This window comes from Pseudozyma flocculosa, assembly GCF_000417875.1.
Source record: "Pseudozyma flocculosa PF-1 unplaced genomic scaffold scaffold00004, whole genome shotgun sequence".
NCBI classification, from domain to species: Eukaryota; Fungi; Basidiomycota; class Ustilaginomycetes; order Ustilaginales; family Ustilaginaceae; genus Pseudozyma; species Pseudozyma flocculosa.
The window spans coordinates 520,857-544,901 of NW_006920872.1; the positions used below are offsets into that span (position 1 = coordinate 520,857).

Sequence of the window (24,045 nt, forward strand, 5' to 3'; positions counted from 1 at the left end):
CCTGGCCAGGCCTGCCGTCGACCGAAGAGGAAGGGCCTACATACAGCTGGCACGAAGCCCGAAGCCTCGGCCCGAAGCTCGCACCACTCGGCTGGCAGCTCCCCGCCCCGCACAGGACAGTCCAGGTCGGCACGCAAAGATGCACGTACGCTGGCTGTCGACTGCGGTAAGCGAGATGCAACGCTTCCTTCCTTCGTCTGAGCGCCCTCAAGCTCGCCGTCGAGCCTCGCACAGGACAGACGGTCGGTAGCTGGACGGACGCTAGACGGTGCCAGCCGGTGATTAAGATTGATTCGGCATTGATGATTGCATTTGACTCCACTTGTTGTTCTTTGTTCTGTTGTTCTTGGGGCAGGCCGCTCTAGACCTGATACTACTGCCGGCCTCGGTGTCCACCGCTCTACACGAGGGCCCGGAAGGCAGACATGGCCTCCGACCTGTCGACACCGCACTGCACCGCGCACCCTGCCCACCTCCCCGCTTCCTGTCGACCCACTGCACCACCTTCACCGACCGCATCCCACGAGCGCCGTGCGGTCCTCGCGCAGCGAGTAGAGAAAGACGCGCCCGCACCCGTGCACGCCGCCGCCCGATGCATCTGAAAAGGCAAACTCGACCGCCTTGGCCTTGACGAGCCGAGCGTAATCCTTCTCCTCGGCCGACAGACCATCGAGGAGCGCACGGAAGAGCAGCGTGCCGTCGTCATCGCCCCTCGACCCCGCCGCCGCGCCCATCGACGCTCCACCGCCGCCAACGCTGCCACCGCCGCCACACCCGCCGCTGGCCGCGTGGCTAGACAGGCAGGCCATCAGCGCCGCGGCGAGGCGGTCGAAGCTTGGGCCGGAAAAGTCGACGGCAAGTACGGGAACGTGGCCGCCCTGAAGCTGCTCGGCGAACCGGCTGACCTGCCTCGAGGCCTTGTCGAGCACTAGCTGTCGGCTCGAGGGTTTCGGCCGGTTCTGCTGGCTCTTGTCGCCCTTCTTGGACCGGTCGATCGGCCGCTCGGGCAGCACCATCTCGCGCTCCTTGATGGCGATGGCCATAGATGGCAGCACATCATTGCCGGCAAGGCCGCGGGAAGCGTGGTGGTGATGGCCATGGCCGTGCACAAAGGAGGACGCGCCGCCGGCGGTGCTCGAAGCGGCTCCCGCGACGCGAGCGATGCCCGTGTCGCCGTACGACTGCTGGAAGCGCGTGCTGGCCGAGGTGATCCAGCCAGAGCCGGCCACCTGCGCATCGACGCTCCGCTGCCTGGCGATCTTGTCCTGCACAAAGGTGACCAGCTCGTGCCTCGACACCTCGAACTCGGCCCGCTGCAGCACCATCTTGACCTTGAGCACAGGCGAGCGCGCCTTGGCAAACACGAGCAGGAGGATGCCCTCGGAACGGCAGGTGGCGGCGGCGGCCTCAGGCGTGTCGTAGGTCGCATGCTCGTACTGCAGATCGGCGGCGATGTTGTGCGCCCAGAGCTCGCGGCAGATCTCCATCCGCGTGTGCAGCAGGCCCGGGGCCGAGGCGACGTAAACGTCGCAGCGCCGGGGCGTCATGAAGCCGAAGCTCCTCTCCTCCTCGGCCCGGCTGAGCAGGCGCGGCACGTGTACCTCCTGGTACTTTGCAAGGCCCAGAGTGAGCTTGCCCACGGCGATCTGGACACCGACGCCGTGGAGCGAGGCGGACGAAGACGAGGATGGCGTCGAGAACCTCTTTAGCAGAGCATCGTAGCGCCCCCCCGCCGCCACCACGTCTCGCCGTTTGCCGGCGCGCACCACGGTGAAGAAAACGCCGCCGCGGTAGAGATTGCTCGACTGGGCGAGCAGCGGAGTGAAGAGGAAGCGCCTCTGCACGCCGAAGTGCTGCGCCGTGGCGGCCACCCCTGCAATCTCGGCGACGGCCTTCGATACGCGGGACCGATGCTCGGTCGGGAAGAGGCGCTCGAGGCGTCCGTGGACGGTCTTGAGCTCGTCCTGCAGGTTAAAGGCCTCGAGCTCCTCAATCGTGGAGCGGGGCAGCCCGAGCTGCAGCAGCTGGGTCCGGGCATTGTTGACGCTCTTGCTGCCTGCAAGAAGCGCGACGATGCCAAGAACCGCCTCGCGATGCTTGTTCGGTACGCGGTCGAGGATCAGCGAGAGGATGCCTTCGTGGTTGATGTGGATGTCCCACGACTCGGAGGCTACGCCAGGAATCTCGCTGAGCATCTCGTCGACCACCGCCAAGGCCTCAGCCTCAGCTGCCGCCGACCGCTCTGGCGAAACAATGTCAAACGAGGCCGCCAGCACGGCGCGCGGCTGGCCGCCCGCCACGACATTCTCTCGGTAGACGCTGCCGATCTCGTACCGCTTGAAGCGCTGGTTGTCGCTGCGAGAAAAGATGCGCGCAAACGGAACCGTCAGGTCGTACGGCAGCTGCACCACCTTGCCCGTCTTGTCGAGCACCTGCACGACCTTTTCGTTGGCATTGTAGAGACCGTTGGGCGGCACCAGCAGCGGCGCGGCGAACTCGACGGCGCCGTGCTTGCGGCAGACGCTGCGGATCAGGTCGCAGACGACGCCGACGAGCGCGTTGTCCTGGTCCGTCTGGGATCCGGTGTCAAAGGTAAAGTCGCGGACAACGTCGGTCGCCGTCCTGCCGAAGAGCGCGTCCATCAGCTGGTGGTTGTAGGCGCTCGAGGGGTTGGCCATCAGCCTCAGGCACTCCTCGATGTACTCGTCCTCCATTTTGGGCGGCAGCAGGTCGCTCCGGAGGATCTCGAGCGGCGACGGCCGGCGGTCCGGGTTGTGGTCGAGCATCTGCTTGATCAGCGCAGTCTGCTTGTCGAGCTTTGCGCGGGGCCAGGCCGCGGGGAACGAGACCGTCGGGTTGCGCAGCTCGCGGATCAGCAGGATCCGCTCCATTCCGGTGCGGTAGACAGCCTGGCTGGCCAGCATCTCGAAGAAGATGATGCCGAGCGAATAGATGTCGACCTTGAAGTTGTAGCGCGCCCCCTTCTTGGCGCGCAGCTCCGGCGCCGTGTAGAGGTAGGTGCCGAGGTCGCCAGTGAGGTCGGTGCTCTCGGCCAGATCCGCCGTGCCAGAGGGACCGGCGGCGCCCCCGCCCTCGGCGATCTGGACGGCGTTGGTGGCCAGGCCGAAATCGCCGATCTTGACATCGCCGTTGGCGTACATCAGGACGTTGGATGGCTTGAGGTCTCGGTGAATGATGCCCAGGCTGCTGATGTGTGCGAGCGCCTCGACCATCTGCCGCAGGATTCTCCACGCCTCGTCCTCCGAGAGGCCGCGGTCGATGGCCTCGCGCAGCGTGCGGTTCTCAACGAACTCCATCTGGATGTAGAGGACCCTCTGCACCGGGACAAAATCGGCATCGGCCTTGCTCATTGCTAGGCTGGACAGCCGTGGACCCTGCTTGGAGCCCCTGCGCGACGACGTGGGAATGCGGCTGAAGTCGTCCTCATCCTCTTCATCGTCGTCGTCGCTGCCAGAGTCGCTGTCGCTGTCGGACGAGCTGTCGTCGCTGCCGTCATTCCCGTCGCTGTCAGTGCTGTCTGTGCTTTCGCTGTGATCGCCGGAGCCCGGCTTGGAGGCGATGTTCCTGGGCCTGGATCGCGAGCGCGCGGAAGGACCCGGTGCCGACGAGCCCTCGTCGGACGAGTCGTCGTTGGCGAAGCGGATGTCGGCGAAGCTACTGCTCTGGCTGAAGGGGTCGTCATCGTGGCGGCTGCTGTTGAAGTAGTCGGAGTCAAAGTTGGGCGTGGCCCGGAAGGATTCGTCGCGGACAAGCCGCTTGGCGGGCCTGGTCTCCTTGACCGAAGCGAGGCTTGGGCCGGACGGGCCAGTGGCGCTGGTCGTGTTCGTCTCTAGCGTCCTGCTTGCCGTCAGGCCGTCCGTGTCGCTGCCGTGCAGGCCGGTCAGGGGCGTCTGCGTCTCCTCAATCCAGCAGGTCGTGTAGCGCACCACGTGCGGGTGGTCGAGGCGGCTTAGCGCCGTGATCTCCCGCAGCGTGCGCTCGTCTTCGTCGGGGGAGCTGGAGAGCTTGATCTTCTTGACGGCGTAAAACCTGCCGTCGAGTCGGTTCCTCGCCTTGACGACGCTGCCAAAGGCACCCTTGCCTAGGAACTCGACCTCCTCGAAGTCGGAGAGGTAGCGAGAGGCGCCGCCGCCCCCCGTCGCAGGACCTTGCCGGCCAATCTGTCTCAAGGGCCAGAACGAACCCGGTCGACTCTGGTCTCGCGGAGGCGATGTGCCGAGCTGCGCCGCGGCCGGGGTGGCCGGGGCGACCAGAGAGTTGCCTCGACGCCGAGCCAGCACGCCTTTCGCTCCGGCAGCTCCGTTGCCGGTCGGCATGCGCGTGTTGGACTCCTGCGACCACTCCTGGTCCTCGAATAGGATTATTTCTTCGAGCCGAGTGGCCAGAGCCGCGGTCGTCGGCCGCTTCTTGGGCGATCGTTCCAGCATCAACATCAGGAAGGCCCTGACGTGAGGTGGCAGCTCGTCTGCCGTCCTCAGCAAATGCTCGGGCGCCTCGTGCTCGACCGTGCAGTCGATGCCGAAGAGCATCTGGCACGCGCAGACACCGAGGTCCCACAGGTCGCGCTTGCGCGTATAGCTGAGCGGCTGCTCGACCGATTCGGGGGCCTTCCACGCCTGTGGTCGTTCCTCCTCGACCAGCGGACCGACGTTGTCATTGAGCGGGTTGGATCGGTGCATATCGCGGAGGCGCCGGACATAGCAGGCGTCCTTGATCCGCACGGCGGACTTGAACTCGGTCGCGGCGGCGCCGTTGCCGTCGATGTAGATGCAGTCAAGGCAGACGCCTCTGTGGAGCAGGTTGCGGCTATGGAGCGCCTCGAGCGCCTCGAGCAGGCTGGCGAGGTAGGTGCGAACCCGCTTCCAGGGCAGCACCTCGCACTGCTCGAGCAGCGAGCGCAGGGGCACGCCGGTGCTCCTCTCGAGGACGACGCTGAGCTTCCAGCCCTGATTGTCGCCCATGCGCGTGACGGCCGAGGCCAGCACATTGACGAGGTGGGGCTCGCGCACCTTGACGAGCTTGTCAAGCTCCCACTCGACCTCTTCGATCTTGCGCTTGCCGGCAGAATAGGCATAGTGGAGCGAAGAGATGAAGAAATGCTCGAGGACCCACGATCGGGCCAGCGTCGTATCTGCGGGGTCGTCGTGGGCCGCCTCGGCGAGATGGCGCACGCTCAGCTCCGTCCGCTCCAGCACGGGACCGAGCCGGAGCACGGAAATGACGCGTCCGTGATCCTCAAAGGGCTCAAGGAACGTCTCGATCCGCTGCGAAGACGACGACCCGCCGAGCCACTCGTTCGGGACGGGGCTGTCGAGCTTGGGCGTCGTGCTCGTGGCATGGGGCGAGTCGATCGAGGATGAAGAGGTGAGCGTGCGCTGCCGCTGCCGCTCGAGCTTGAGAACCATGGCCTTTTTGTTGGCCTCCTGTTCAATGAGCTCTGCCAGCTTGTTGGTCTTGGCGGTCTCAGCCTCGCGCTTCTTCTTCTTCTCCTCGTCGCGGCGCTGCTTCTCCTTGAGCTCCTCTTCCAGGGCCCTCTGCCGCTTCTCTTCCTCGAGGCTAACCGAGGGGACGCCATGCTTGACCTCTTTCGGGGCGAGATTGTTCTGGCTGATGTAGTCCTGGCCGTGATAGACGAGCTCCCAGATCATCTCCGCGCCGACCAGCTCGCGCGCCTTTGCATTGATCTCATTGTTGAGGTCCCGGATGTGCTGCGCCGAGAGGCCCTTGTTGCGGCCGTCATTGGGCTTGAGGGCTACGGTAGGAGCGTTGAGCGGATAGTTCTTGGGGAGCTTGAAGTTGACGACGGCGGCGACGAGGGGCTTGAGCCTCTCCTCGTCGGGTCGGAGCGTGATCTCAAACTCGTGGAGCTGCGAGGTGAGGGCGCCCTTCCAAGCCTTGTGCTCGACCTTCTGGAAGTCGTCTTCGAGGATCGAGTGGAGCGCCTCTAGCTCGGTCTGCTGGATCTCTGCGATCTCTTCGGGTGACAGCGCCGGAGGTTTCGCTGCCGGCGACATGGCGGTCGCTGCTCAGAGAAGAGGCATAGGTGGCAGCGGAGGCGACGGGTTGCCGGACGCGTTTTCGGCACAGGCACAGGGACGAGATCGGCGGCAAAAGCGCGGCCGCAGGTTTCGTCGAGATGAGAGGCTCAAAGGAAGACGGAGGTCCTGCTCGCGGATCAAGCAGCGAGAAGGCGCAGGCCAGGCCTCGGGCCTTAGGCGGACACCATCTCGGCCAGTCTCGGGCGTCGAGAGGTGGTGGACGTGCGAGATGAAGGGTAAGACCGTGCAGTGTCGACGGCCGTCAAGCGTGCGAGGAGGCGGCGATCCCCTGTGCGCGGTTGCGTTTGATAAAGGGGCGAGGTTGGGCAGCAGTGGTGGTGGTGGTCGTCGTCGTCCGAGGCACCAAGAGGCGTCGGTAGCAGGATGGGAGGGCGAGGGTGGCTCGTGTGAGCTGCGGGGTCAGGCCTGGTGCCGGCCGGTCTCTGTCGCCGCTTTTTTTCTCGGCGGATTTGGGCCATGGCGCCTGACCCTGACCCGCTCGCGGCTTTTCTCGCGCTTTCGGTCGCCATCACGCGTGAGCCTGCTCCCGGGCCACCAACCGCCCAGCCCAGCCTGGCCTGGCATCCGAACGCAAGGCATCTGGCATCGTGACGAGCCCTCTTCCCCTCCCTGGCTGCCGTGCGACCGCTTGAACTCATCTGCCACGAGGCAAGCCGCACAAGGCTGGACAGCGAGCGGACGATGTCTGGCAAACGCGGTCTGTCGCCGTGTGGGGTTTTGGATCCGGCTCAGCTCGGCAGCTCGGCTTTTGGGGTTTTGTTCTGGGGAGTGTGGGCGGGTGAGCGGTGCGCCGCGGGGTGAAGCTACAAAAGTACATAGATGGTGTGTGTGTGTGCGTGTGCGTAGCGGGGTCGCCTGGCTCCTACTGGCCCTCTACTCCCGTTGGCCGGGGGGCGATCCGGTGCGACGGGAGGGAGAGGCAGGGCATGGCAGGCCAGGGACCAGAGGAAAGAAGTGCAAAGGCCATAGGCATAGGCCACCCACCCACTGGACCCCTCGACAAGGCAAGGGACGATCGGACGGACCCCACGGCGCGAGGGCCGCGGGACGACGGCGATCCCTTTAGATGTAGGTGTCGTAGGGCTGGGGAGCCAGGGTCTCGGGCAGGTTCTTCTTGGTCGAGACCGTTCGTGCCTCGCGGGGAGCAGCGGGGAGACGCTTGATCTGGACACGCTCTGTTGGTTCGGTGGCAGATCGGAAATGGAGCAGGCTCGAGGATCAGCTCGCCATTCTCTCGCAACAGGGGCAGCCCTCGCAGCTCGACAGCGCGTTTTCCGCAGGCCGCTCCGACGGCCGCTACTCACCACCCTTGGCCTTGGCCTCCTTCTTCAGCTCAGCGTTCTTGGCGACACGCTTGAGGAAGTCGTCACGGCAGCCAGAGTGGCGGACGTGCTCGACGCGGACGTTGACGCGCTTCTCAATGTAGCGGTTGCCGACGACCTTGTAGATGATGACACCGACGGCGCGGGGGGCGACGTTGTAGACGACACCGGTGCGGCCGTGGTAGTACTTGTGCGGCATGCCCTTCTGCTCGGCGGCGTTGGCGACGATGTCGACAATGTCACCGGCGTGGTAGGGGCGCAGGTAGGTCGAGAGGTGGACCGGACCATGCTGGCGGAACTTCCTCGCGAAGAGGTGGCGGGTGCGGGCCCTGTAACCGAACGAGTGCTGTGGGTATCGAGGGCATCACGGCGCAACAGGGCAGTGGAGAAGCGGAGAGAAGTAGCGGCAGAGGGTCAGCGACCTGTGTGCCTCCAGAAACAGTCCAGCTGCGAGGCGACGGCCATGCCCGGAGTCGCTGGCGAAAGGGTGGAAGCCTGCCATCGTCGTCGAAGTCGAGTGTGGTGGAACCGAGACGATGCGTCGGGAGGTCTGAATGCTGTCGTCTTTGTCGCTGCTGAGGGTGGCCTTCGATGTCGATGCTGGCTGTGATGCTAGGCTGTCGCAGCGGCCCAGCACCGCTGTCTGCTGCCATCGAACATGACCTCTGCGGCGAGGCAATCCGGAAGCATCATCGGTGAGAGTCGGTGGCGGCGGCGGCGTCCACCACGACCGTCGCCCATCCGGGTACAGGCCAACCAGGCGCATCCCTCCGTCCACCCTTTCCGTGTCCATGTCCAACGCAACGAAGCCCGAATTTGGCCAACAGTTTCCCTCTGTTTCATCGTCGCTTCTCCGTGCAGAACCTGTCTGCATCCGCTCGCAGTCTCCGTCCAGGACTTTGTGCTGAGGACAGCCCCTTCGGCTTCTCCAACACTCGAGGCGTTTCCCGTCCTAAGGCCTGAACGTCGGAACATGGCCTTCTGAAAGTAGAACGGGTCGATCATAAGGGCGAGGTCGAGAGTGGTCGCCGGTTGTCGATATCATCGGTCGAAGTAGTAGCAGCCGCAGGTGTCGCAGCAGCCGCGTTTGGTGCAGCATTCGTTCGGCATGCCGTGTGGCAGGCGTTTCTGGTCTTTGTCGGTGGCGACGGTTTCGAGCTCCTGGGCGATGGCCGTCGAAGATTGTCGTGTATGCCGGCAGCATCAACTTACAGGCATGGCGGATGATGTGTCTTGACGGGGTTCGGAGGGGGGGTGACGGGTGGTGGTGTGAGAAGGTGTCAGGCAGACGATCGCCCCTTCTGGCTGGGACGCCCGCCAGGCCCCCGGCCTCTCGCCTCTGCTGGCTGACTGGCTGGCTGGCGGGCGCCGCCGCCGCCGCCGTATGCCCCCGCCTCTGGCTCTTGCACCTGGCACCGCTAGGCCCTGTCGTCTGGCCCAGACGGCACCGGGGGCTCCTTCGCTCCTTTGGCAAATTCCCGTCGATCAGCCAGGGCAGGCGCAGTCGCCAGCCTCGGCCGAAATTTCTCAGCTGGCCGCCAGACTTTGAATTTTTCGAGCTTAGAGCACGTGATCTTGATCTGATTTTCGGCCTGCGAGCGGCTTTGCTTCTCTCGGCCCTCTTGGATGGCCCCCCGCCTGCCGGCGCTGGGGGGGGGTCGACGCAGGGCAGGCAAGGGCAGGCGGCACAGACGGGCGAGCTGTGGGCCGCGGGCGGAAGGAGCGCGCTGGCGATGCCAAGGCGCAAAGGGCCAGCTGCAACGCCCTCCTTCCCACCTCGTCCTCGTCACCACATATCCCCCTCATCGTCAAGGTAAGTCGTCGACAGATACCCGGCCGCCCCGTCAGCATCGTACCGACACGCCGCAGAGATGATCGCCGCGATCAAGCGCACCATGGGCACAAGGAAGAAAAGACGAAGCGTTGGAGAGGAGGAAGCAGGGTCGGGGTCAGAAGGAGGATGATGATGATGGGATCCGACGCGACCATGCTACACCACAGCCGCGCCGACCTCGACGACAACACCTACGGCCCATCCCGACACGGCCCACGCGACCGCGACCGTTGACTCAGCGCCCACAACACCGGGACAGACCGCCTATGCGACGCCAGCTAGCCAACGATTCCGCAATCGAGCCATGGAACAACTAGGCGAACAGCGACACCTCTACCTTACCTTACCATCGACCATGCCCCGGCAAAGCTCATGCAGCATCCCACCTGCGACACCGCTCTCGCCTTGCGCTGCTCAGTCTGCTCGGTTTCGGGATCGAGGGTGGAAAGGATGACATGGGTGGAAACTGGTCGACAATCGTCTTTGCGCGGACTAGGCTCGCACCTGTCGGGATGGCAGGACGCGGGTCCGATGATGTCCTCAAACATTCCTTGTTACAGATCAGGACGTGCCTCGTCCGGTCTCGCGTCTCTGTACGAGGCGGGGCGCTGGGCTCGAGGCTTTCCCTGCATCGCCCTGGGGCGACTTGATCGAGGCAACCTAGCTTAGGCTCCGACCCTCGCAAGGCTCTGGCATGCTCACACCCGTGCTGCCCGCCCTTTCTCCTTCTCTGTTTGCTCCTTGCTGCTGTCGCCTTCTGGTGCTGCTTCCTTGGACGCTACAGACACAATGTGAGTGACACCCTCGAGCCTCTCATCTGCCGGGACGTGGACAAGAACACGGCAGGAGGTGCTGACTGACCCCTCTGCCCCGTATCTGTGCTTTGGTGTTCTGTTGCCGTCTCCGCCTCTAGGCCCCGTGCTCCCCGCAACCACTCCAAGACCGCCAAGGTCCCCCGTAGGCCCTTCGAGTCGGCTCGTCTCGATGCCGAGCTCAAGCTGGCCGGAGAGTACGGTCTCCGCAACAAGCGTGAGATCTGGCGCATTGCCCTCACCCTCTCCAAGATTCGTCGTGCCGCTCGTGAGCTGCTCAAGCTCGACGAGAAGGACCCCAAGCGCCTCTTTGAGGGCAACGCCATCATCCGCCGTCTTGTGCGCATCGGTGTGCTCGACGAGGCCCGCATGAGGCTCGACTACGTGCTTGCCCTCAAGATCGAGGACTTCCTCGAGCGCCGTCTCCAGACCCAGGTCTTCAAGAGCGGCCTCGCCAAGTCGATTCACCACGCCCGTGTCCTCATCACCCAGCGCCACATCCGGTAAGTGTCGCGTGACCCTGGCGTATTCGGCCGTCATGCTTCACGGCACCTGGTCCCTAACCCTTCGATCTCCTCGCCAACCTCTTGAATACCCGTACACAGCGTCGGCAAGCAGATCGTCAACGTCCCCTCGTTTGTCGTCCGTCTTGACTCGCAGAAGCACATCGACTTCGCCCTCACCTCGCCCTACGGCGGTGCCCGCGCCGGCCGTGTCAAGCGCAAGCGTGCTCGCGCTGCCGCCGAGGCTGCTGGCGGTGACGACGCCGGTGACGAGGAGGAGGAGGAGTAAGCCGCTCGCCCAACGCTTGCACTCCAACCCCTCTCGCATACCCCTCCCCTCCAAAAGCGGCGGACCGTGGATCAGCCGCGCAGGAGCTCTGCCGCGTGAGGAGCCTCTGTGCGTCGATGGCCTCCGGTCCGCTTTAGACGGCGACGGCGACGAGCCAGTCTCGGAGCCAGGCAATGGATTGATTCTCGACTCCAAGACGCGGCGGTTCTTTTTTGGGAGCACCTCACCCCTGTTTGAGCGGTCCAGCTGTATACGTCGCATCGTCCGTCGTGGATCGGCGTCGGTCCGTCACCTGTCGCTACGTCGCCTATCTCCTCTCTCCATGCCATGTACTACGTACCACCCTCACACTCTCGCCCCCCAAAAAAACCAAGCCAACCACGCAAATCATGCATTGCTCCCACAACGACTGGCCGAGGCGGGTCTCCGGCAGCGCCGCCGAGCGTCTGTCTTGGAGGACAATGGACGATAGTGGTGATTTGAGGGCGCACAGGTACAAGTACAGACAGAGATGCCACAGTCGCCTCGGACGACGGGCATTGCCAGGGCGGAGGTAACGTTCCAGCCCATGTGGATTCGTCCGACGCCATCAGAGCTCGGCCATCTCGGCGGCAACCTCCTGCATCTCCTGGGCGATGTCGTCCCTGAACGAGGCGATCCTCGCATCGAGCGAGGCGATCTTGTCGTTAAAGTCCCTCTGCTGGGACAGGGCGACCTTCCTGAGCTGGTCCCGCTCGACCGTGGCGCGGAGGAGGTCGTTTTCTTTCGCCTGGATGCGACCGACGAGCGCGGCCAGCTGCGGCTTGTCGATGTGCGGCAGGGCGAGCTCGGTCTGGATGGCGCGGGCGCGGTGCGAACACTCGAGGAGGCCCTGGGTGACGAGGTGCAGGATCTCCTGGAGCATGTCGTCGCTAATGGCGATCCTGCCACCGCTCTGGGCGCCCTCGGCATCGTGGGCGGCGGCGGCGTGGGAGCACGAGTGGGGCGTGCGTGCCGCCCGCTGCTGGTCGGCGGACGACGGGGATGTCAAGTTGGCCGCATCAGACGATGCCGCCGACGTCGAGGCCGCCTGCCCTGCCGTTGCTGTGGTCACTGGTGGTGGTGGTTGGGAGAGGTAGGTCGAGAAAGCGTCGTTGTACTCGTGCCAGTGCGCCACCCTCCGCTCCTGGCACTCCTTGAACGACCGGAGCAGGTGCAGCGCCGTCGTCGGCTCGTCGCCGGTGGCGTTCGGCATGTCCGTCGCAGCTGGCGGAGAGGAGCCGATCGACATGGTTGCGCAGGGGCCTCGAGAGGGCAAAGAGGGTGATCCGAGTCGGCGACAGGCAGAAACACCAGGCGCAGCTGCAGGCTGGAAGAACGACGTCGGCGGCGGCGGCGGCGGCGGCTGAGCTGAAAGCGAAGCAGGTGGTGGTCAAAGCGAAGGCGGCGGGGCGACGCGGCGACGCGGCATGCAACGATTCACGGAGCCGAAAGGCGTACAGCGCGGAGAGGGTCGCGGAAGAGCCGGACCGGCCAGGGTCCGATGCCCTGACCTGGCCTCCTGCCCTGACTTCGCCAAGGCCGCACGACGACGATCCGGCTCGACGCGGCGCGGGCCCCACGCAGCCCATCGATCGCGATCATGTCCGGGACCCCGAAAGCCACATCGGAACGGCGTAGCATGAACACCTGCTTGCGCCGCCCTCGCCCGCTCCGGCCGACGAGAGCAGCGGGCGGGCAAAGAGAGCAAGCAAGCAGATAGAGTCATGCTCAGCCGGAGCTCACGTCTCACTCAGCCCCGAAACTCCTCTCGATCTTCCCCTCAGCGGTGTGCGTCCGTGGCTACGCTGTTGATGAATCCCTTGCCCTGATCGGCCTGAGGTGAAGATGTGCAGTAGTGGGTAGTAATACGGTGCGATGCTGTGGAACCTTTGTGCGAGCTGTGCTCTCGCTTCGCGCTGTGCCAGGCGGTCGAATACTGTACGACGCACGACGCCAACGACGACCAAAGGGGCCAAGCCAGGCCAAGAGAGCTCTAAAATGCGCGCCAGGCTCGGCATACCCGGTGGATCCTGCAGGCCTGCCCAACGAGGTGGTGGTGATGGCCACCATCCCAACACCAAAGGCGGCGGGTCATCGCCGTCACCAGCATCATCAATTGTCGTTGCGAAGGAGGTGGCGATGCAGCCGTTGGCTAGCTCCCCTACCTTTGCCACCGGCGACTTTCGGAAGGGCGCCGAGGCAAGCAGGGTGGGGGAAAAGCCACAGGCAGGCACACCGCCGGCGGCTGCCGGATGACAAGCAGCAGCGCGGCCGCCTGGTTGCTCTCACAGACCTCACTCATCGCGCTGCCTCCTCCTCCACCCGGCGAACCCGACATTTTTTTCGATGGACGAGCCAGAGGAGAAGCAGGCAGGGCTCAGGGCCCAGAGCTCAGGGCGGGCAGGCAGGCAGGCAGCCAAGAAGCAGGCAGGGCCAGCCAGCAAGCCAGCCAGCCCAACTCTGGGGCGAATTTGCCGAGGCCATCCCCCCCGCTGCGCCGCTTCTTTGAGCGAGCCTTCTTGCCGGGGCAGGAAAGAAACGGCTTCCTGGCGGCCTGCTGCTGGCCTGCCTTGCCTTGCCTACCTGCTTGCTTCTCGCAGCTTCGGTCCGCAGCCAGCGAGGCAGCCTACCCTCCCCTAGCCTGCTTGCTTGCTTGCTTGCCTTCTGTCCTCTTGCTTCCAGGTGCCCCATGTACCTCTCACTCACCCTTCTGCCTCCCGTCGTCGTCGCTTTCTCTTCCACGTCCCTCCTGCCGCCTCCTCGCCCGTCTCGTCTCCTGGTCAAGGTAGCCCACGCCCCGATCGAGCCCGTCTCTTTCTGCAAGACCGAAGAGCACTGCGAAGCTGTCATTCGAAGGACCCCGGGCAGCTCCTGATCATTCATCACGCCGCCATCGTCACACTACGGCAGTACGGTGGTGCCGAGCTTCGACACGTAACGCACGCTGCTGCGCTCGCCCTCAGCTGCTTGATTCCACGTCGCCGGCCTGCGGCGTCGCCTCGTCGTCTCCTTGGCTCGCCCCCTGGAGCTGCTTCGGCTGCGTTCCGCCGACGTACCACTCGGCCTCGTCCGCGCGGGCCGTTTCAGAGTCGTAGTCACACCCACCGCCCTACGCCCTCGTTCGATCTTCGAAACCTCGCCGCGCACTCGAGGAGACGGCGTCGGAACGGCTCCCGACTTTTTGGCTCCACATAAGGCTCAACCCAGCCCGAGGAGCAAGACAGAATTAGCGTCCCGCCCCGCAACTCGCTCCCCTTTCAACCTCATCACCTCACCAAAACCTCATCATCCGCAAACGGCCTCCTTCTGCCAGCTGCAGAGACCAAGCTCACGTTCTGCTGCCGATAGCAAGCCGAGCGACACGACGACGGGCGAGCTCAAAAGGCTGCGCTCCTCTCTGCACACGCATCCGCCGCCATGCCGAGACGCGGTCGCCTCGGCGGCCACCGGGTCATCATCGCATCCCTCTTTCTTCCGGATACGCTCCACTTCAGCGAGCCAGAGCTCGACTCGGCCTTTACCGAGTCGCCCGAGGAGTCGACCGCGCCGCCCTCGCCCGACTCGTGCCTGCGCGAGCCACCGTTGCCGATCCATGAGCTCTCCACGCGCCTCGCCGCCTCCATGAAGGACGGCCGCGGCAGCGGTGATCACGACGTCGTCCGCCCCAAGTCGACCGCCGTTCCAAAGACACCCAAGCATCGCCAGTCCTCGTTCTCGGACAAGAAGATCAACATGAGCGAGCTGATGTACGAGGCCACTGCCTTCCCCAAGCTCGACGTCAAGGGCGACGGCAGCGTCAGCGGACCACCTTCGCCCAAGGGCAGGTCGCGTCGGGGCTCGATGTCCGAGCACAGCCTGACGACTTCGGACATCCCCGTTGCCCCCGCCTCCGACCACGGCCGCTCGGCCTCATCCATCGAGGCCGGCAGCAGCGCAGCCCGTCCGACCTCTCCGCTGCCGGGCGCCAAGGGTTCGTTCGCACCCGTACCTTCGGGTCAAAAGAGCCGCAGGACCAGCTTCAACACTACCGGACCATCCGGCCAGGCCCTCTCTCAGAACCCAACTCCCATGGAGGGGCCCGGAACGCAGACGCCCGGCGCTCAGGCGGGCGGGAGGCAGGGCATGACGATGCCCTTGAGCATTATCTCGGACATGGCGGTGAGTCGGGTCAATGTGGCACAATGGCGGATGCGTCGTTGCAAGGGATGCTGCGCGGCGCTCGAGTGAGCGTGGAGCGAGAACTGACCGAGCCCTGCTCACCAATCCTTGATCCCCCTTTTCCTTACTTCAGGCAAAACGAGGTGGTCCGATCCCGCAGGTGTCGACGCCCGGGGACAGCGAACGACACCACCCATTCGGCTCGGGAGCGGTCACGCCGATGGCGGGTGCGCAGACTCCGGGTAGCGCCAATCGTCCGTCGTTTGGGACGACCCGGAGTTTCGGTGCGCTCAACCCATCGGCCCTGAGCATGACCAAGGCCAACAACACTCCTGGCGCCAACACATCGGGGCCCTCGCGCCCTGGCGGCCCTTCGTCCACGTCTGCCAGCAAACAGCAACAGCAGCAGCAGCAGCAGCAGCCTCAGCAGCAACTGCCTAACTCGGGCTCGTCGTCGTCCTCTGCCAAGCCGCCAAGGCCTTCGCAGCTTGTCCGTGCCGCCAGCGCCAAGCCCAGCATCTCGCAGTTCGAACAGGTGCAGGGCGGAACGTCGAGGAGGTCCGAGGGCTTGCTGGATCAGCCGGGTCGATTGGCGGAGGACCGTGATCGCTCGGGCGGCGCGTCGCCTTCGCCTTCGGCAAAACTGCGCAACCTCAGCATCAGCGGTGCGAGGAGTGCGCACGGCGCCTCGTCTGCCTTCGGCCGCAACCGCAGCATCCGCGCCGCGCCGCGCATCCGCCACGGCGTGCGCGCGTCCTCGAAGAGCAGGTCGGGCCTTGCACGGAGGACCTCGGCCACCTCGATGGATACCTTCGCCGACAGCCCCTCTGGCCTTCCCCCTTTCGAGTTCGTCTCGAACCCCGCGGCCAACGGCGGTCTCATCAACGCGGTCCGCAGCATCGAGCGCGAGAAGCTGCGAGCCGGCAAACTCTACGTAGGCACGGTCGGCATCGACACCGAGGGCTGGCTTGGCCCAGCCGAGAAACGCGAAGTGGAGATGCGCTACCGCAAGGAGAAGAGCTCGGTACCGGTGTGGGTCGACGACGATGACTTCGACAGCAGCTACAACCAGTTCTGCAAGCAGATTCTCTGGCCCACCTTTCACTACACCCTGCCCACATCCAAGGGGCTCGAGCACGAGCAGGAGTCGTTCCGGGCCTACGTCGAGGTCAACCGACGCTTTGCCGACGCCATCGAGGAGGCGTACGAGGAGGGCGACATTGTCTGGATCAACGACTACCACCTCCTGCTGGTGCCCCAGATGGTGCGCGAGCGCCTGCCGCACGCCACCATCGGTCTCTTTGTCCACATCGCTTTTCCGTCGAGCGAGCTCTTCCGGTGCCTCAGCGTCCGCGAGACGCTGCTCAAGGGCATGCTGGGTGCCGACCTGATCGGGTTTCAGACGCACAACTTCTGCCGCCACTTCCGCCAGACCGTCAGCCGCATCCTCCAGCTCGAGGCAACGCCCAAGGGCATCCAGCTCGACGGCAGCTTCGTCGCCGTGTCGCCGTTCCCGATTGGCATCGACGTCCGCAGCCTCAACGCCAAGCGGCAGGACCCCGAGGTGCAGGAGTGGGTGTCGAAGCTGCGCGAAAAGTACTCAGGCAAGCGCATCGTCGTCGGCCGCGACAAGCTCGACTGGATCAAGGGCGTGCGCCAGAAGCTGCTGGCGTTCGAGACGTTCCTCGACGAGCATCCCAAGTGGGCCGGAGAGGTGGTGCTGATCCAGGTCGCCCTCGCCACGACGGAGCAGAACGAGGAGATTGGCGAGGCCACCGACGTGGTGGCGAGGATCAACAACAAGTACAGCTCGCTCACCTACCAGCCCGTCGTCTTCCTCCACGTCCAGGACATCACCTTCAGCCAGTACCTGGCGCTGCTGACCGTGGCCGACTGCTTCCTCGCCACCAGCCTGCGCGAGGGGATGAACCTGACCTCGCACGAGTACGTCGTTTGCCAAGAGGTGCGCCACCGGCCGCTGGTGCTGTCCGAGTTCACGGGCACCTACTCTGGGCTGCGCGCCTGCATCGGCATCAACCCCTGGAACACCAAGCAGGTGGCCAACGCCATCCACAAGGCGCTGACGATGGACGAGTCGGAGCGCGTCCAGCGGTGGACCGACCTGCACCGCGTCGTCGTCACCCAGACGGCGCAGCACTGGATCACGTCTCTCCTCGGCCACCTCGAGCGCGCCCATCTCGAACAGGAGCGCCTCGAGAACATGTTTGTGCCGCGCCTCGAGGTCGCGCAGCTCGTCTCCGAGTGGCGCGCCGCCAACTCGCGGCTGCTGCTAATCGACCTCGAGGAGACGCTCGTCAAGCTCGACCCCGCCATGTTGCGCGAGCAGGGATGCTTCGAGCCGCCCGAGTGGCTGGTCAAGCTGCTCACCGACCTCACCTCGGACGGCAAGAATGTCGTCTACGTGCTCAGCGCCATGGGCACCGACGACCTCTCCAAGCTGGTCAACGCCGTTGAGAGCGTCGGCTTCGTCGCCGAGAACGGGTGCTTTGTCAAGCACGCCCGCGAGACCTACTGGAACAGCCTCGTGGCCGCCTTCGACCTGCGTCCGATCCGCGACATCCTCAACTACTTCACCGAGCGAACGCCCGGCTCGTACATCGAGGAGCGCGGCGCGTCGATGTGCTGGCGCTTCTGGAACGACGGCGAAGACAGCAAGACCAACTCGCACGAGGCGCAGTGGGCGCGCCGCCAGTCGGCCGAGGTCGCCAACCTGATCCACGAGCGCTTCTCGCACTCGCTGCGTGTGATCCCCTGCAAGACGAGCTGTCTCATCATGCCCCGCTACGCCAGCCGCGCCTCGGCGGTGCAGCACATCATCATGCAGATGAGCGTGCTCGGGACCCCGGCCTTCCCCACTGCCAGCAGCAGCACCTCGTCGCTCGCCACACCCGGCGCGGCGCCCTCAGCGGTGGCGCAGCGCCTGCCCGACCAGCCGCACCACCTCCCCCTGCACCACCCTCCGCTCGAGTCGGCCTACAAGCAGCCGTCCAACTACTGGCCGGCACCGGGCTCGACGACGGTGAACTCGTCGCCCGTCCAGCACCCTGGCTCGCGCCATCGAGGCTCGATGTCGCATGGCGCGCACCACGGCCACCACATGGGACAGTTCGACTTTGTGCTGGCGCTGGGCCAGGATGAGAAGTTGCTGGCCTACGTCAACACGCTCGACCTCTTCGCGCCCGTCACCTGCACCACGGTCGACCTCGACAAGAACCGGGGCACCGAGGCGGCCTACTTCCTGGCGCCCGAGGATGTGCGCGAGGCGCTCGAGGAGATCATCAACTTCCGGGCTCGCGACCTCAAGTGGGCGCATGGATGATGCGCCGAGCGCCGGGCGTCGTGTCTCGTGCCTCGTGGCCTGAGGTCGGGTGGGTCGTCGTAGGTCGACGCACCGCGACGTCTGCCCGCTCGCTGCTTCGCTTTTCTCCCCTTGTGCGGCGAGCGATGCTACTTCCGGCGTTCTTGGCCTCTGGCAACTGCGGGTGGGACTCGACCAATCGATCTGTTCGCCCCACGTTGACTGGGCTACGCGGAGTTTCCACTCCAGCGACACCCCCTGGGCCTGACCAGCCCCGCTGCGTGCTTCGTTGGATCCTTTCGCCCGCCTCGGCCAACTTGCTTCCCAAGCGGATGCTGGGATCTACTGCACTTGTAGAACCCTCGCAACAGGACCGCCAGAGCGCAGCATGTCGTCGGCGCGCCCACAGCAGCAAACGCACCAACCCGCATCCCCCACCCACAGCAGCAAGGCAGCCGACATCATCGGCTGCGGCAACCGTCTGCCCCAACAACGCTCTCCGGCATCCCGCATCGATCGTCGCACTCCTTTTTTTTCCGGGGCCCTGATGTGCCCGTTTCCTGTTTGCCGACGATCGGCCAGCAATTGCAGCTGCGCCAACAAAGAAGCGTCGATGCCTGTCTTTGTCCGTCGGAAACCAAAGCGTAGGCTGGAAGCAGCTGGCATAGGCTGCGCTCGCTTCGGCCCACAGGCGCGACTTGGCTAGCACGCCTTGACGGCTGCATCGGCCCGCTTTGCCGCCATGTTTCCACTGGCTCCTCGGACATAGGCTTGAGCGGACCGACGACCGGCCATCAGGGGTTGCCATGAGCCATTCTCTCTCTCCGTCTCCCCCTCTCCCCCTCTCCCCCTCTTCCCCTCTCCCCCTCTTCCCCTCACACCCTCTAGTCCCGCCAGCGCTCAACACACGATGCACAGCTGCCGCGGCCCTGATCCGACCCTTTGCATAACCATGTATCCATTCCATTCTTCTGTTTGTCCACCTGACCTCGTCACGCCCACGCTGGCTTTGCCGCAATCCGATCCACATGTTGCGGTCTTCAACGCTGGTCGGCTCCACCGTCGTGTCGCCCCGCGACGCGTGGGCCACAATGAGGGGTGGCGGCGAGATGAAGCGAGGCGGGAAGAAAGGAGGTCGGCCGAGTCTGGACCCATCCTGTCATGCACGTCGGACCAGGTGAGCGGGCGAGTGGATCGGAGCGCCCGAGCCGCACCGGTCGGTCATCTGCTGCTCCGCCTCGAGCGGGCAACGCGGCAGAGTGTGAAGAAGGTCGAAGGGGAAGCGAGGACGAGAACGATGAGAAGGAGGAAGCAGGAGATAGATCCCCACGTTACAGCCTGCGCAGAGCCACGACTGCGGGCTTCTTGACCGGCTTCATGCAATCCACTGAGCACCTTCCCCTCCTTCCCTATTCTTCTCCGCCTTGCTCGTCTTTGCGGGATCAGAGAGCTCCGGAGCCGGACGTAGGCAGAGAGAAGCCAGGATCATCGCGACCATCCAGCCTGGCCACCCGCAACTCTCGCAGATCCCTGCTCGCAGCGACTCTAGGGAGGACTGACTGTACCACGCTGTCCTCTCCTCCCAACCCACGCCTGCCCCAGTCAAAAAGTGGCCAGCAGCCCGAGTGAGGGGTTAAATTGCTTTTTGGGCGTTTTTCTGGGCGCGCCGAGCCGATCCGTCGACCACGAGGCAACTCTTCGTCCCACGCTACCGCCAGCGCGGGGCGCTAGGACCCAGCCCCTCGTCTGTGTCCCCCGTTCCACGGCTCGCTCCTATCCAGACAGTGCACATCCACCACTACTGTGCTGCATTCTTATCGTGCTGTATGGCTCGCTCACCTCTGGCCTTTTCTTCCTGCGTCGAGGGATTATTGTTGACTGAGCAGTCGGGGCCGAGCCCCTATTTGACCCTCCGACCTACCGCACCGTCCTGCGCGGGGCAAAGAAGGAAGCAAACCAGAGATCAGACCTCCCGCATCACATGTGGTCGGCAGCATCTCCGCTCCTTTGCCGCTTCTCGTCAGCGGCGGCCTACTGGGCCAGCTTGCGCCTTCCTACTTGTCTTTTTTGATGCGAAGAGTTCGTCCGGTCCCGCCGTGGCGTGGCCTCCCCGTCGAATACAGTGTGAGCGCAGACAGCGAGAGAGGCAGGTGAGGAAGGCCACAAAAAGGGTACCACGACCTGGTGTGGGGACACCGGAAGCGAGATGCCGAAGCCTCCTGACGATAAGGCGGCCTTTGCTCTCTGTGCAGAGCGGCTTACCTGACCTGAACTTGCTCCCATTCTGATTGTGGGCCAGTGACCAGCGATGGGTGGGCAGGCGGTCCTGTAGACAGACGATGAACGACCCATCCGATCCTGCAACTGAAGCAGGCGTAGAGGCTTTGCCGTGATACCGGACTGCGGTACCTACAACGCCGTAGCTAGATGTTTGTGCGCCCGCCCGTTCGCCCGCTCACACGCGCGGTCTGCGGCTGGGCTGTTGTGTTGTCCGATACGCTCGCCCTCGTTGCAGAAGTGAAAGGCAAGGTGGGACCCATCTTGTCGGTACCGCCGAGCGTGCACGGTGAGCGAATTCGTCGTCGAGTCGACGCTGAGACCGCTCGCCCGTTCCCTTTGTCTTGAGTGCACTACATACTCGCGAATGAAGTTGCACTGGACTCGACTTGCCATCGCCGCGGAGCTGCTTGGTAGGCAGGCGGACAATTGGCCTGCAAGCGGTCACGCAGAGGTGCAGCGTCCGACTACTACTGTTGTGCTGTACGTGCAGTACGTACTCCTCTGTGTACGTGTGGCTGGGCGGTCGGGATGGACGTTTATGAACGCCGTAGGGGAGACTGGATGGTGGTCTTCACAGCCGGCAATCTGTCTACCGAAGGGAGGAAGAGGAGACCGATACGCGCGCCTGCCTCTTGGCAGGGGAGGTGCAGGCTAGTTGCAATACGCCGTATGACGCCACAAGCGTGGCAGGCAGGCCTGCGTATGTATGTGCCGGTAGCGTGGCATCGTCGTTGCCCGGGCTCACCACATGGATCGACTGCAGCGCCGCCCTGCCTCCCGTTTTTACGAGAGCGAGCGGATGGGGAGCGGAAGCAAAGAAGGGTCTGAGACACCACGCTCGCTCATGCTCGACCTCGATTCGGGATCCAAGCAGCCTCGCCTGGTCCATGTACCGTTGAAACCGGAATCGACGCTTCCGATGGGTCTTGCATGCTGCCTACCACACAGCTCGCCTGCACACGCAGTCTTAGGCCACCACACCTGGTCGTGCGTCTTCTGTTGACCCTTCTGCTCTATGGACCAAAGATCGATGCCGTGCTCCATCCGCCTGCCCCTTGTCGTCTGCCCCCGATTGACAGAACTTGCCGTCCAACCGGGCGTGAAAGCAGGCCGTAGCGCTGGCCCATGGTCAAAGGACTGCGAGTGCATCGGGACCTGTTCCGAGCCCCTCCTGACGTCGGTGCCCCGCAGCTCAGAAGTGGTCGGATCTCGCCGAGACAGGGATGGCTGTGCTTCAGGCCGCCAAGCCACAACTGCCGGCATCCCGTCCCGTTTTGAGATGAAGCATCCGTATAGGCTGATGCGGCTACCGGTGCCGTATGCTGGCATACCATGGCCAACAAAGGACAAGCGGGACGCAGGTAAAAACAAAACCACAATAAGAATAACATGACGACGGCTCAGCGGCCAGCGCGCGCAAACATGCCTGCCTGCCTCTCGCGCCGGTGCCTTCTTCTGGACGTTGGCAAGGCAACATGCGCGTTTCGCGGCGGGCGCCACCTGTCGTCAGTTCCAGACCCAAGCTGCCCTGCCCACTGCGGTGAGCTGGCTGTGATCCGCCTGTGATCCGCCTCACGCAGTCGCGCCTGCCGTCAGGTGAGTGACTGCCCGGACATCGTCACCAAGCACACTCCGTAGAGGTGGGCGACGATCACGACTTTCAGCAGCGAACCAACCTACAGTACCTGCCTCTTGGACCGGGGCTGGGTACCGGTAATGTAGCATGCACGACGCACGCCCGCAATGGTGCATCATGGTGGGCGAGGCGCCTTAAGCCTGGTGGTCGGTCTGTCACCAAGACCACGCCTCGACAGTCACCGCCAACGGGCATGAGGGGTCAGGTTGAAAGGCCTCGGCTGACCCGTCTTGCAGGATCGGCCTTGCGCCGATGGCCGCCTTCTGCAGCCGCCAGGTGCAGGCGGGCTGGGCCGCGTCTACCGACGTACATACGTACGTACGTGTGCAGTGGAGCGGGCCGAACCGAAATCAGCAGCACACGCATCTTCCGTACGTACATACGAGCGCGTAGAGTAAGGCTGCCAAGTCAACGGGCGGGACTGCCAGATGCTGCGAAGCCTCGGAGCTGCACGATCTATGCATCCCCGCCGAACCTGGGTGGCCGACTGCCTCGGACAAGCCAGAGGCACTCGGACGCCTGCCTTCCCTCGGATCGGCATCGGGGTCGGCAAATGCTGCTCAGCATTCCATCTCGACGCCGCCGTCGAGACTGTATGCAGGTGTCTTCGAGGCTGTTGTATCTCGTCATCTCTGGCCGAGCCCCACTCGCAGCCGCAGTCAAACCCGCGCTCGACGCCTTCGGCCCGCCGCGTCCAGCGAACAATCAGAGCATTTGATGACGGCTGCATCGGGCTCGTCGTGACAAAGCGAGAGAAAGGAGGGGCTGACCGAGCCGAAGCCCGGATCGCTTCGGCGTCATGGCGTAAGGGGCGAGTCGAATGCTTCTTAGCTTCCTTCTCCCCCCTCCCCCTTCCCATTGGCGCTCATCAGGCAAGGAAGCAGCGGCACCCTCGTTGTGCATTTCCGGACCTGTGTCTTCCGAGCAAACAAACGGCCAGCCTCCGCCGGAAATCGCATGAGCAACGCGGCTCGTCTGGCCGTAAAAGCTTGGTACACGACGGCATGGCGCAGCATCAGGCCTGGCTGTGCATGCCACGGCGACTCCTCATACCAGTATCCTCGCTGCGGCGCACTCGTTGACGACCAAGATGACAATCGATGCCGGCTGCCGGGCACGTTGCTATTCTCGTCGCTGCCTTGACGAAACGACGACTCGCGTGAGACGAGAGGACCGACACCGGCGATCAAACATGGTCGACTGTCCCCTCGTGACGCTGTCTACCTGCTCACTCATCGACTCATTTGCCTGGCGGGGCGGGCCTCCTACTGTACCTTGGTGGCGCCACACAAGATCGACCAGACATGATGCCTTGCCTCGCCTCGAGCCCCACCGAGGTCGATGGCCTTTCGCCTCGACGGCGTTTTACGGCCACCCGTCCTCACCTGGCTTCACGAACCGGCGGCGCTCCGTGCTAGCCGAGGCAATTTCGCACGCTATCTCGTGCGGCGTTGCCATGTTGTCCGTCACCTGCTGCTGTTGCCTGCGGTCTGTCTTGCAACAGGGTGTTCATCAACGTCCAATTGGGCGAGCGGTCGATTCATCGGACCGGCGCTCGGCCTCGATCCCGATGCGGACGAGATATGCTGTGGACGACCTTCAGCGACGATGACGGTGGTCGTTTATAGCCCCAGTTCTTGCCAGCCCCCGCGAGGTATTCGCTCGACATCCTGCTTGTACGTCTGCTTCCGCTTCCAAGTACGGTGCGGATATATGCGCAAAGACAGTGTGACACGGCACGATGACTCCGGGAGGAGCAGAATGCGACCGCCGCCGGCGGCTGGGTAGGAG

At 64.4% G+C, this 24,045-nt stretch overlaps 5 protein-coding genes across 5 annotated transcripts; 2 read left to right on the forward strand and 3 right to left on the reverse strand.

The window, feature by feature from the left end:
- Positions 1-506: 506 nt before the first annotated feature.
- On the reverse strand, positions 507-6,035 carry PFL1_01666 (uncharacterized protein; the record flags this gene model as incomplete). Its single annotated transcript, XM_007879176.1, has 1 exon — positions 507-6,035. One exon carries the CDS (start codon positions 6,033-6,035, stop codon positions 507-509), a length of 5,529 nt encoding a protein of 1,842 aa, XP_007877367.1.
- Positions 6,036-7,142: 1,107 nt separating this feature from the next.
- Positions 7,143-8,620, reverse strand: PFL1_01667 (uncharacterized protein; the record flags this gene model as incomplete). Its single annotated transcript, XM_007879177.1, has 3 exons — positions 7,143-7,255; positions 7,385-7,748; positions 8,615-8,620. The coding sequence occupies 3 exons, from the start codon at positions 8,618-8,620 to the stop codon at positions 7,143-7,145; spliced, it is 483 nt and encodes a 160-aa protein (XP_007877368.1).
- Positions 8,621-9,389: 769 nt separating this feature from the next.
- On the forward strand, positions 9,390-10,840 carry PFL1_01668 (uncharacterized protein; the record flags this gene model as incomplete). Its single annotated transcript, XM_007879178.1, has 4 exons — positions 9,390-9,465; positions 10,021-10,027; positions 10,150-10,551; positions 10,654-10,840. The coding sequence occupies 4 exons, from the start codon at positions 9,390-9,392 to the stop codon at positions 10,838-10,840; spliced, it is 672 nt and encodes a 223-aa protein (XP_007877369.1).
- A 589-nt stretch (positions 10,841-11,429) lies between these two features.
- PFL1_01669 (uncharacterized protein) lies at positions 11,430-12,110 on the reverse strand (the record flags this gene model as incomplete). Its single annotated transcript, XM_007879179.1, has 1 exon — positions 11,430-12,110. One exon carries the CDS (start codon positions 12,108-12,110, stop codon positions 11,430-11,432), a length of 681 nt encoding a protein of 226 aa, XP_007877370.1.
- Positions 12,111-14,278: 2,168 nt separating this feature from the next.
- On the forward strand, positions 14,279-18,359 carry PFL1_01670 (uncharacterized protein; the record flags this gene model as incomplete). Its single annotated transcript, XM_007879180.1, has 2 exons — positions 14,279-15,019; positions 15,153-18,359. 2 exons carry the CDS (start codon positions 14,279-14,281, stop codon positions 18,357-18,359), a joined length of 3,948 nt encoding a protein of 1,315 aa, XP_007877371.1.
- Between the last annotated feature and the right edge of the window lie 5,686 nt (positions 18,360-24,045).